This window comes from Cyclospora cayetanensis, unplaced genomic scaffold (assembly GCF_002999335.1).
Source record: "Cyclospora cayetanensis isolate NF1_C8 unplaced genomic scaffold, CcayRef3 CcayRef3_contig_105, whole genome shotgun sequence".
Classification (NCBI taxonomy): Eukaryota; Apicomplexa; class Conoidasida; order Eucoccidiorida; family Eimeriidae; genus Cyclospora; species Cyclospora cayetanensis.
The window spans coordinates 1-9,536 of NW_020312043.1; the positions used below are offsets into that span (position 1 = coordinate 1).

General features: G+C 52.5%; 2 protein-coding genes across 2 annotated transcripts; one reads left to right on the forward strand and one right to left on the reverse strand.

The window, feature by feature from the left end:
- Positions 1 to 359: 359 nt before the first annotated feature.
- LOC34618548 lies at positions 360 to 3,831 on the reverse strand. Its single transcript, XM_026338593.1, has 8 exons — positions 3,659 to 3,831; positions 3,189 to 3,293; positions 2,766 to 3,080; positions 2,109 to 2,658; positions 1,646 to 1,833; positions 1,105 to 1,191; positions 806 to 891; positions 360 to 679 (listed from the first exon to the last, which is right to left on the reverse strand). Exons 1-8 carry the CDS (start codon positions 3,829 to 3,831, stop codon positions 360 to 362), a joined length of 1,824 nt encoding a protein of 607 aa, XP_026194378.1.
- Positions 3,832 to 4,111: 280 nt separating this feature from the next.
- On the forward strand, positions 4,112 to 8,958 carry LOC34618547 (peroxisomal catalase). Its single transcript, XM_026338602.1, has 9 exons — positions 4,112 to 4,204; positions 4,316 to 4,375; positions 4,696 to 4,763; positions 5,242 to 5,637; positions 6,149 to 6,320; positions 6,778 to 7,033; positions 7,593 to 7,816; positions 8,351 to 8,455; positions 8,848 to 8,958. Exons 1-9 carry the CDS (start codon positions 4,112 to 4,114, stop codon positions 8,956 to 8,958), a joined length of 1,485 nt encoding a protein of 494 aa, XP_026194387.1.
- The last annotated feature ends 578 nt before the right edge of the window (positions 8,959 to 9,536 follow it).

Below are 9,536 nucleotides of genomic sequence, written 5' to 3' on the forward strand. Positions count from 1 at the left end.
TTTTTTTTTGAAGCAGAGGACGGCATACGGTACCCTCTTGTAACTGGAGTTCTGACGTGACATCTTCCGATCCAGTCGTATACATACACACGCATACACAGACACACACAGACACACACAGACACACACACACACACACACCTTCCGCTCCTACAGAACAGCGAAGAGCATGAAGACGCGCCAGTGGGCCAGGGGAACGAAGAACTCAGGAACTAAGCGCCTCTATATTCAGTAAGGGCGAGGCGACAAGGGAAGGGGAGCGGCAGCATACGCCAAACTCGCACGCTTTGGAGACCTTTGGACAAAAATGCTGTGAATTGGCTAGATGCCATGTCGGACTGTCCGCTTATGCTTGGCAGCTACGCAGGGAGGGAGGCCTCGTGCTGAGGCCCCTTCTCAAGGTGTCTAGCCGAAATAGGCTTACCCACGCGCTTCTTGCCGCTAGGCATAATTTCGAAGAGTTGTCCATGCATCTTATTTCTGTGAAATTCCCCGCTGTATCGCCTGCCGTCTCTCACGTGGAGTTTCCCCTTGCCCTCCCGTAGACCATCTTGAAAGCCACCTTCATATTTGCTGTACTGCCCACCCGGCCATGTGTACACTCCTGAGCCGTTCATGAGACCCTCCTTCCACGCTCCGTCGTACTTGCACTTGTTCGCCCACACGTAAACGCCCTTGCCTGTGGAATGTGCATCATATGCAACACTTGCGGTGCATGCACCACCGCTACCCTCGGGCACCCCTTCAGGCTGTAGACTCCAGCACGCAATTGCTAAAGAGGCCACGGCTGCAGGGTATAATGTACCATCAATCAAATCGGCCTTAAAACTGCCTTCATACGTAGAACCGTCCGGGAAACGAATTTTGCCCCTGCCGACCTTGTCACCGTTTCTGCAGCGCCCAATTGAGGCAACACACGTACACAATTCAGCCTATGGGGACTAAGATTTCTAGAGGTGGAAGCGAACATTGAAAATACATTGCTGTTGGTTTGACGCCCTTTCCACCTCTTCAAGCCATGGCTTGCATTCCACAGGCTCGGCTGTCTTAGAGCGAGCCACCCGCCTGTACGCTCGCGAGTATGGATCTGCAAGAAAGACCCACTTGAATTCTCCCTCAAATACGGTACCGTCCGACCAGGTCTCTACTCCCCTGCCATTCTTGATGTCCATCTTGAATTCGCCAACGTAGCTGCGCGCACACCTCAAGGACATGGATACACGTATTTGTAGCACTCCCGATGCCACTTGCGAGCCTCTGCTATGCACTCTAACAGAGGCACAGCTGCATAGAACAGTGCTGCTGCGTTGGATAAGGGGCCCATCCAGTTATCCCCCCCGTTCGGGCGATGTATTTATGATCCTCGACCATTTGTTGCACGCAAGCTTCGCCTTCCACTCTGCTACCGCATCGCCCTTTTGCCCCTGTGCCCTCTCCTTCCTGCCCTAGTCCCCGTCGCTCTGTGCACCGTGTTCTGAAAAACCATTTCCCCCCGTTCTCTCAGCGCCTCAAGCTCCCTTTATGTGGCGCTTTGCCTTTTGGCTGTCCCCCGGTCAAGCAAAACTACCCTCCCCCCTCTACCTTCCTGCGAGAGCCCGTGATACGCCCTTGGCAAGCCTTATGCAGGGAGAGTGCTGATCCTCACGAAGACCCGTCTTCGTTTGTGAGTTTGCCTTTCCCATCCCCTTTTCCATCCTTCCAGTGCCCTTCGTATCGCTCGCCTGCAGGGGATTCCCAGATACCCTGCCCCTCGAGCTTCCCGTTGACAAACTGCCCTGTGTATGTCGATCCATCGGAAGCTTTTAGCGTCCCATGGCCGTCAATCGCGGATCCCTACGCACCCCAGACACCCGCGAAGCACACAGCAAAACCGTCCTCTACTAGCTTAAGAATACGTGTCTTATTGCCTCTTCCAGCACATAGGTCCCATGATACAAATAAACGGCAATTCCGCCTTTTTTGGCTGTGCGCGCACACGCGGTGAAGGGACGAAAGCACTCCATGGCACTGGCGTAGAAGGTCAAGAGAGTGAAGTAGGCATCTGTGAGAGGTTTCGCTATCAGGAGCAGCTTATTTTAAAGAGGGGCATAGGTTGAGTAGAGTGTGACCTTCCATGTGCCTGCGTAGGTCATGCCACCGCTGAGCTTCACTTCGTCCCTTTTCACTCTCCCGCTGCCGCAGGGCTCCCCCGGAATCTCTTGCAGGTTGTCTGGGGGGGTTCCAACCTTCATAATGCCACCTTCTCTGCCTGCCGGGGGGGGCGTACAGACTGTCCCTACGACAATGGGGGCATCAACTTCTGCGGTAGATAGCTGAGGGGCGGCGGATCCGCCAAGGGCGCATGCTTCGTTAGGCCGCATCTTGCCAGCCGGTTGAGCTGTAGCGACACTTTGCAGCACCACCTCGGGCAGAGGGTCACCTTGAGTGCCCCCACCAGTCCCTGGAGGACCGTTACGATGGCCAGCGGTCGCGACGGAAGCCCCCTGTGGGGAAGCCGCGGATGACTGTGTGCAACCCATCTTTTGGCTACGGCAGGCTGAGGTGACCCTGTCCAAAGATGCATGAAAATGCAGACATTCGGGACCCGACAAACTCACTCTACAGACCTTCTGTTGAGCGTGAACGGTAACAGTTGCTGCCTGTGTACGGAAGAAGGCCCTTCGGAAAAGATGGCGGAAGCAGCCAAGGGACAGCACGGCAGCAACAGAGGCAAGAAAGGGATAATCAAGGGGAAAAGACAGCACGTTTCTTTTCTTCAGTTAAACAGTGGGCGTAACTGTTGCCAATGTGGCTTCCAAGATCCCAAGGGCTTATGTGGACTAGATTGACGGAATGGAGTGTCGGTGCCTTCTGAGGCTGAGGGAGAGAAGAGCACATGAGGGTAGCACGCTGAGGACGAGCAAAAGAGACACCAACGAGTTTGATGTAGCAGACAATGTCTTTTGGTTTGAGTCGTTACGGCAGCAGTTGGTGCCGTTAGAAAACTTGAAGCCTTGTGGCAAGGCAGCCTGCAGGGGTAGCGGCTGCAGCAACCACAACGATAACGGCGGCAGAGAACGCTAATTATCGGATTTAAATGGCTGAAAATTTACTAGGGGTGTACGTCTTCACTGCTTTCTAAGTCACCAAGCCCACAAGGCATCTGCGCACTGCAGCTGTTGGCGATTCAAGACCGAGGCCGAGCTTACCTCGAACCACCACTAGCACTGTGTCGTGGCGCTGCTTTGCTAGGAAGAAACCCAAAGGTATAAGCAAGGACAACAGCTGCACCTAGTACATTTTCGCACCCAGAACTTAAATACTTAAGTCACTTGTTTTGCTGTAACTGCCGAGAATATGGCTGCAAAGGACGGTCAGCGTACTGCTGGGTCCTGCTGGCGCACACACCACGCCTGGTGCCAGCATGGTCGTATGCACGTCTGACCCCCTGAGGCACTTTGCATGTTATTTGACCACAAAATTCCCCTCGACTATGCTTTTCACACCAGTCTACTACTGCTCATTCTTGAGAAGGCAGGAAACGGCAATTGTTAACGGCGAAGCCGGACGAGCGTGTCTGCTGCTTGGCACCAGCCACTGGGTCAACGACGGAGCACACCCGACGAAGTGCAGGAGACTTCTATTGGACCCTCCTAATATTGTAGGAAACAGTTTTTACCTGTGCTTCTCTTTCCCCTTTGTGTGTGTTCCACTGAAACCCGCACGATCCACAGCAGCGTGTGTCAGTGTCGGAATTTTGACGAGTGGGCAGTTACACGTGCAGACAAGCCGATCTACATGTTTTGTAAATGCTGCCTTCCTTGCTGCTGTAGCAGCTATATAAGACGACATTGTTTTTCATACACTGCGCGAAAACCCTCCTGCACAGCACGGCCGTCCATTATGCACAGTAGAGTGGCCTGACCATCCTCGCCATCAGTGTGGCGACCTGTCGGTATCCCGAGCACGCAAGGGGCCGGGCATGTCTCACGTCTTCTTTCGGCATTAACATAGACCTTTGTTCAGTTGCTTTGCACAGCAGCTGCTGCCTTCCTTGCTGCTGTGGTTGCTTGTGTCTCTAGTGCTACTGCTCCTGCAACTGCTGCTGCTGCGCTGTAGCGCGTTTGCCACGATGGACGGAGGCCACCCGGTCATGACGACCTCCACGGGGGCCCCCGTGGGAGACAACCAAAACTCTCAGACAGCTGGGCCGTATGGTCCTGTGGTACGTCCTCCCCCCTTTCTCTCGAAAACGGAACGCGAGACTGTAGGATCTCTGGGGGGTAATCGTTAAGCGAGCTTAAGGCAATTGAGTGGAGGGTTCCTGTCCGTTCAGGTCATCACAGACTTCCATCTTCTGGACAAGCTAGCGCATTTCGATCGCGAGCGCATCCCAGTACGGCTTCAGCTAGGCACTCCCCTGTGGTGTATGAAAAGCCTTTTCGATGGCCTCCAGGGTGGCCCAACGTTTTTCACATTAGATGATGGGTCGTTCATGGCGGGCAGTGTCAACAGCTTCATGTGCAGCGAATGTGGTGTTTTGTTAGTGGTGCCTGTGATGATCTACTGGTTAATTAAGGAGACTGGAACATGGCGTCAAGGAGGGCGGGTGTGCCTAGGATTGAATGTGCTCGATTGTTGGAGAAGCTAGCCATTCTTTTCCACTAGAGCCAGCACACGCTAACATTTCAGAGCGGGAACTCTGCGTGTTTACAGGAACGCGTAGTGCATGCAAAAGGAGCCGGGGCTCATGGATACTTCGAAGTCACCCACGACATAACGAAGTCTGCCTTCCACACCTACAGTTCATGTTGCTTAGTGTGTATGTCCAGTGTTTGGAGCTTCTCAACCAATGTTTGTAATTATGGTCTGCATGTTTGTTCTAAATGCGCTTCGATGATGCTTCTACTGCCCCATTTCCAAGAGAGCTCTGCTAGGGGCCATTTCTGACTCTCTCTCGCATCCTTTCTTCCACCTGTTGCCTGATCTTCAACGACTGAATGGCGTATATATATATATTGACAGATACCTCTTTGTGGCCGCGTCTTCAGGTGTGCCCATCTGCCACCAGCTACATGTATGACGTTGCGTAACTGTAGCCTCTAGGGAGCTCGTCTCCGATCCTCTATTCTAACGTCGCTTGGCTAGGCCTTGTCAGCTTTCTGTTCGCTTGCTTGCTTCCACATTTGCCTTGGCCTGCTTCCTTTTCTGCTGGCGTCACTCCACTTCATAGAAATCAGACTCCTGTCTGGCTGCCTGCAGGTACTGCAAGGCAAGGTTGTTCTCTTCCATGGGCAAGCGAACACCGGTGTTTGTTCGCTTCTCTACCGTCGGGGGAGAGAAGGGCAGTGCCGATACTGCACGAGATCCTAGGGGCTTCGCGATCAAGCTGTACACGGAGGACGGCAACTGGGATTTGGTAGCCAACAATACCCCCGTTTTCTTCGTCAGAGATCCTCTGAAGTTTCCCGATTTTATCCACACACAAAAAAGACACCCCCAGACAAATTTGCCGGATGCCGACATGTTTTGGGATTTCCTTTCTCTCTCGCCGGAGTCCATTCACCAAGTTACGATCCTCTTTTCTGACAGAGGAACACCCGATGGCTATAGGCACATGAACGGCTACTCGAGCCATTCCTTCAAGACCGTGAACGCGTAAGTTGATGGGGGTCGAAAGGCCGACGGCTTCAACAACATGGAGGGAGACGCATGTCTACCTCCTCTTCTTCTCACGTTCGCTTGATTTCAAATCTAGGGGCTCTTTAGGGAAAACCTCCTTCGTGGCAAAAAGTACTGAAACGCATGGTAGGAAATTACTTGTTTTGAGTCAAGGCGATCGGACTAGCCGTGGACATGCATACATGCAAATACAGGCTATGGCTTTGATTTGCCCGTCCTTTGCACAGGTTGCCACACGTATACCTTACCATTTCATGCATACATGTACAAGGCGTCTGGATAGATGTGCGAAAATGTGTGGGTCTATAAATATCTGCCAAAGCATGCCGGGTGTATGTGTTCATTCAATTTTGCGTAGCCTGTTTGTTTCAGCTGGTACTGTTTCGTCTTTTACCGGTTTCCTGGGCTCGCATACTTTTGTATATGCGCATTTCATCACGCACTTTCAAGTTCATCATTTTTTGCTTGCGAACTCGTGGCGCTGCAGTGCCGGCGAGGTCTTTTACGTCAAGTTCCATTTGAAGACAAATCAAGGCATCAAGAATCTTACAGCCAAGAGGGCTCACCAGCTGGCCTCTACAGATCCTGATTATGCTACCCGCGATCTGTTCAACTTCATTGACGCGGGAAACTATCCTTCGTGGACTCTATGTGTCCAGGTTAGGCAGGCTGACGACTCCCCCCCTTTGCCGCATCGCAGCTGGGAGCCGGCCTTAGCGGGATGCCACTGTATCTCCGCTAACCCCGTATTGTCGTATCAATGTGTCTTGCGTTCGCCTCTTGCGCGTATGTTTATCGCTTCTTCTACCTCATCCTGCCACCCTTCATAATACAGCATTTCCGACTTTGTGCACCCGTTTGTCTGCTCGTGTGGTGCTATTAGTTGTGGTGCTGTTAGTTTCGGGAGTCGCCTTGTGCTTTTCTCTCCAGTCTCCGCATGGCCTCCCCCTGCCAGCCGTATCTAGCAGCCGTCGGCGCGTCTGTTACTCTGATTCTATGTGCATCTACACGGATCCGTCGATGTGCGTCTGTGTATATGTGTATGCATATGTGTATGCATATGTGTGTGTGTATGTGTGTGTGTGTGTGTGCATGGCTGGTGTCCTCTGTCTCCAGGTGATGCCCGTCAAGGCTGCCGAGTCGTACAGGTACAACGTGTTGGACGTGACTAAGGTGTGGCCTCATCATGACTATCCCCTGCAGCCCGTGGGAAGGCTGGTGCTCGACAGAAACCCAAGCAATTACTTCCAGGAGGTTGAGCAGGCCGCCTTCTCCCCAGGGCATCTCGTTCCAGGCATTGAAGCGTCTGAAGATAAAATGCTGCAGGGGCGACTCTTCTCGTATCCTGACACCCACAGGCACCGACTGGGAGGTACGCTTTCGCTGCATTGCAAGGCAAACACGCACAACTTAGACGCATCAAGGCCGGAAAGTGTATCTGAAGCGGCGGCTTATGAGAATGCAGAAGCGCATGATATGTGCACCTGCATTCTAAAGCACACCGTTTGTCCTCCTCTTTGTTTCATGACGCGCTCGATTCTGCAAGGCCCGACGCGTTTGCTTGCTCGGGATTATTAAGGTCTTTTTTTTGCCTTTTGGGTTTTCTTTTCCCGCGGATCCTGTGTGCTTGGGGATGGGTGCCTCTGTCAGTCGTTGTGCCTTCGCCGCTTTCTCTCGGATGATGTCACGGGGGGTGGGGTGGGGGAGGGGCTCAATCCATATGTGCCCCTACGTTTTTTCCCGCCTGCTTTCCACATCTCTGATATACGTGTGTGTGTGCATGTGTGTGTATACGCATATGTATGTGCATACATATATATGTATATATATGTGTATGAGTGTATGTATACACATGTGTGTATGGGTGTATGTATGTGTGTGTGAGTTTGTGAGTTTGTTTTGTGTGTGTGTGTCTTTGTGTGTATGTGCAGCGAATTACGACCAGATCCCCGTGAACGTTCCCCGTATGTGCCCTTTCCTACAGGCTTTGCACATCAGGGACGGCCCGATGTGCGTCAGTGGAAACTATGGAGGCGCTCCTAACTACGAGCCAAACAGCATCCGCGGTGCTCCAAAAGAAAACCCCCAAGCGAGACCTTCAGCGACGCCCCTCTCTGGCGTGGTGGCACATCATCCCCAGAACCATCCTAATGACGTGAGGCAAATTCTCACAATGCATTTAGAGACGGGCTAAGAGAGGTCCCAAAGCTCAAGCTTGTAGTACCGCTTTCTGGAGCAGGTAGTGGTGCGCCTGTGTGAAGAATATGTCCTCTGCCTTTCGGTCCGAATGTTTGAGTACTTGAATATGCATCATGTGAAAGCTCAGGTGAATAAATACGAGTGTAGATGCGTGCGTATACGCGCGCGTGTATGTATTCCCTTGTTCGCTTGCTTTTGCTTTTGATTACGCCTCCCTCTTCCCCCCGTTCCCCTCCCCCCCTTCCTGCACCTTTTCTTTCTGATGCTCCTTCTTATTTCTTCGTGGAGAGCTAGAGATCAATGCGTTTTCAAAGCCTTCTTGCATGCATCTAGCGTCTCCCATCTGCCGCTCGCTTTCCTGCCCCTCCTCCTACTGCCTCCCCCTCCCGTGTGCGCACTCACACCTTGGTCTATTTCCCATGCCAGCTGTATGCCTCCTTCAGAGAAGGCCTTCTTTTCTGCAGCTTTTTGTGCATTTGTTGCTGTAAAGGATTTTGAGCAAGCAGGGGCACTCTACAGGAAAGTGATGTGCCCTGCTGATCGCGATGCCCTCATCTCCAACATTGCTGGCCACTTGAAAAATGCACGGAAAGAAGTAAGACAGATGAACATTTATCCTTTTTGCCTTACTCAAAAAGCCTCGGCAGCGCTCTTCTTTGCGTTCTTCTGTGCGGCAAACAATTTCTCACCACTGTGTTGGGCTCCCCGGTGGTGTTCTATCGTCTGGTCTCATATTTCAACCCTCACCTGTGCTTGCCGGTTCAGTGAAGTCTGTTCGCAGTCTGTCTACTCACCTTACTCATTGCCTTCCCCTCTCTTCAAATCCTGTCTCTTTGTCGTGTGGGCTTCTTACTTACGTCCTCTACCACAAGGCTCATATTGACTCAGGGAAGAACAGCCCGCAACGCCAGGGGACACTCCACCGAAATTCAGCGCATACGGGAAGGGGGTATGCTTGCTGACCTGCTAGTATTGTTGTTGCTGCAGATTCAGGAGAGGCAAGTAAAGCTTTTCGCAAGGGCAGATAGGGAGTACGGTGCGCGGGTAGCTCACGCCCTCGGACTGCCAGACTCGGTGTGCGACTCGGCGAGGATGTAGATTCAGAGCACCTTCGAGGCTACAGAGGCGGTGCCAAGGGCCGCCTGCCTCCTTCAGTACAGTAATGGTATTTCTGTAAAATAGCTTGGCAGCTAAAAGTGCCCCGCAGCATTGTGTTCGAGGGGCTCTAAAAAGACTGTGTGGAGTAGACAGACCCGTAGGGAGCAAAGAAAGCGTCCTCGAAACACATGCCCTCGCAACGCAGCACAGTGTATTTATTCGTAAGCTTATTCGAGGTCGGAGACTGATCCGGCTCGGTGATAGGCTGCCTCCAGGATGTTTTGGGGGTAGCCCGTACGAACCAGTTTTTCTAGGGTCGACTCTGGCGCTGTACAGTGGCAGCGCTGATTGCCTGTGATTCCGCGTGTGGCTCCTGCCATCTACGCTACCTAATAGATGCCGCGAGAGGCTGCAGTTTTCAAGGCTGTTTGTAACGATGTTCGTGGCTGAGACTTCTTGAGCCCCCATGTAAAGGACTTGGGCGTTCTCCGGGCCTTATTCGCGGTTTTACTTCCGACGTTGGAAGATCGTAGGGGAGGGCTGTACATGTGCAAGTATAGTTTCTCTTGCTTTTGGCT

Bases quoted from the DNA above. Each gene is read 5' to 3' on its own strand.
- LOC34618548 (XM_026338593.1), bottom strand. From the start codon at position 3,831: ATGTCGTCTTATATAGCTGCTACAGCAGCAAGGAAGGCAGCATTTACA. The intron at 3,294-3,658 runs GTAAAAACTGTT...TAAGTATTTAAG, and splicing joins AAGGGGAAAGAGAAGCACAG to TTCTGGGTGCGAAAATGTAC. The intron at 892-1,104 runs GTGGGTCTTTCT...TGGGCGCTGCAG, and splicing joins GTATTTGAGGGAGAATTCAA to AAACGGTGACAAGGTCGGCA.
- LOC34618547 (XM_026338602.1), top strand. From the start codon at position 4,112: ATGGACGGAGGCCACCCGGTCATGACGACCTCCACGGGGGCCCCCGTG. The intron at 4,764-5,241 runs GTCTGCCTTCCA...GGCTGCCTGCAG, and splicing joins GTCACCCACGACATAACGAA to GTACTGCAAGGCAAGGTTGT. The intron at 5,638-6,148 runs GTAAGTTGATGG...GTGGCGCTGCAG, and splicing joins TCCTTCAAGACCGTGAACGC to TGCCGGCGAGGTCTTTTACG.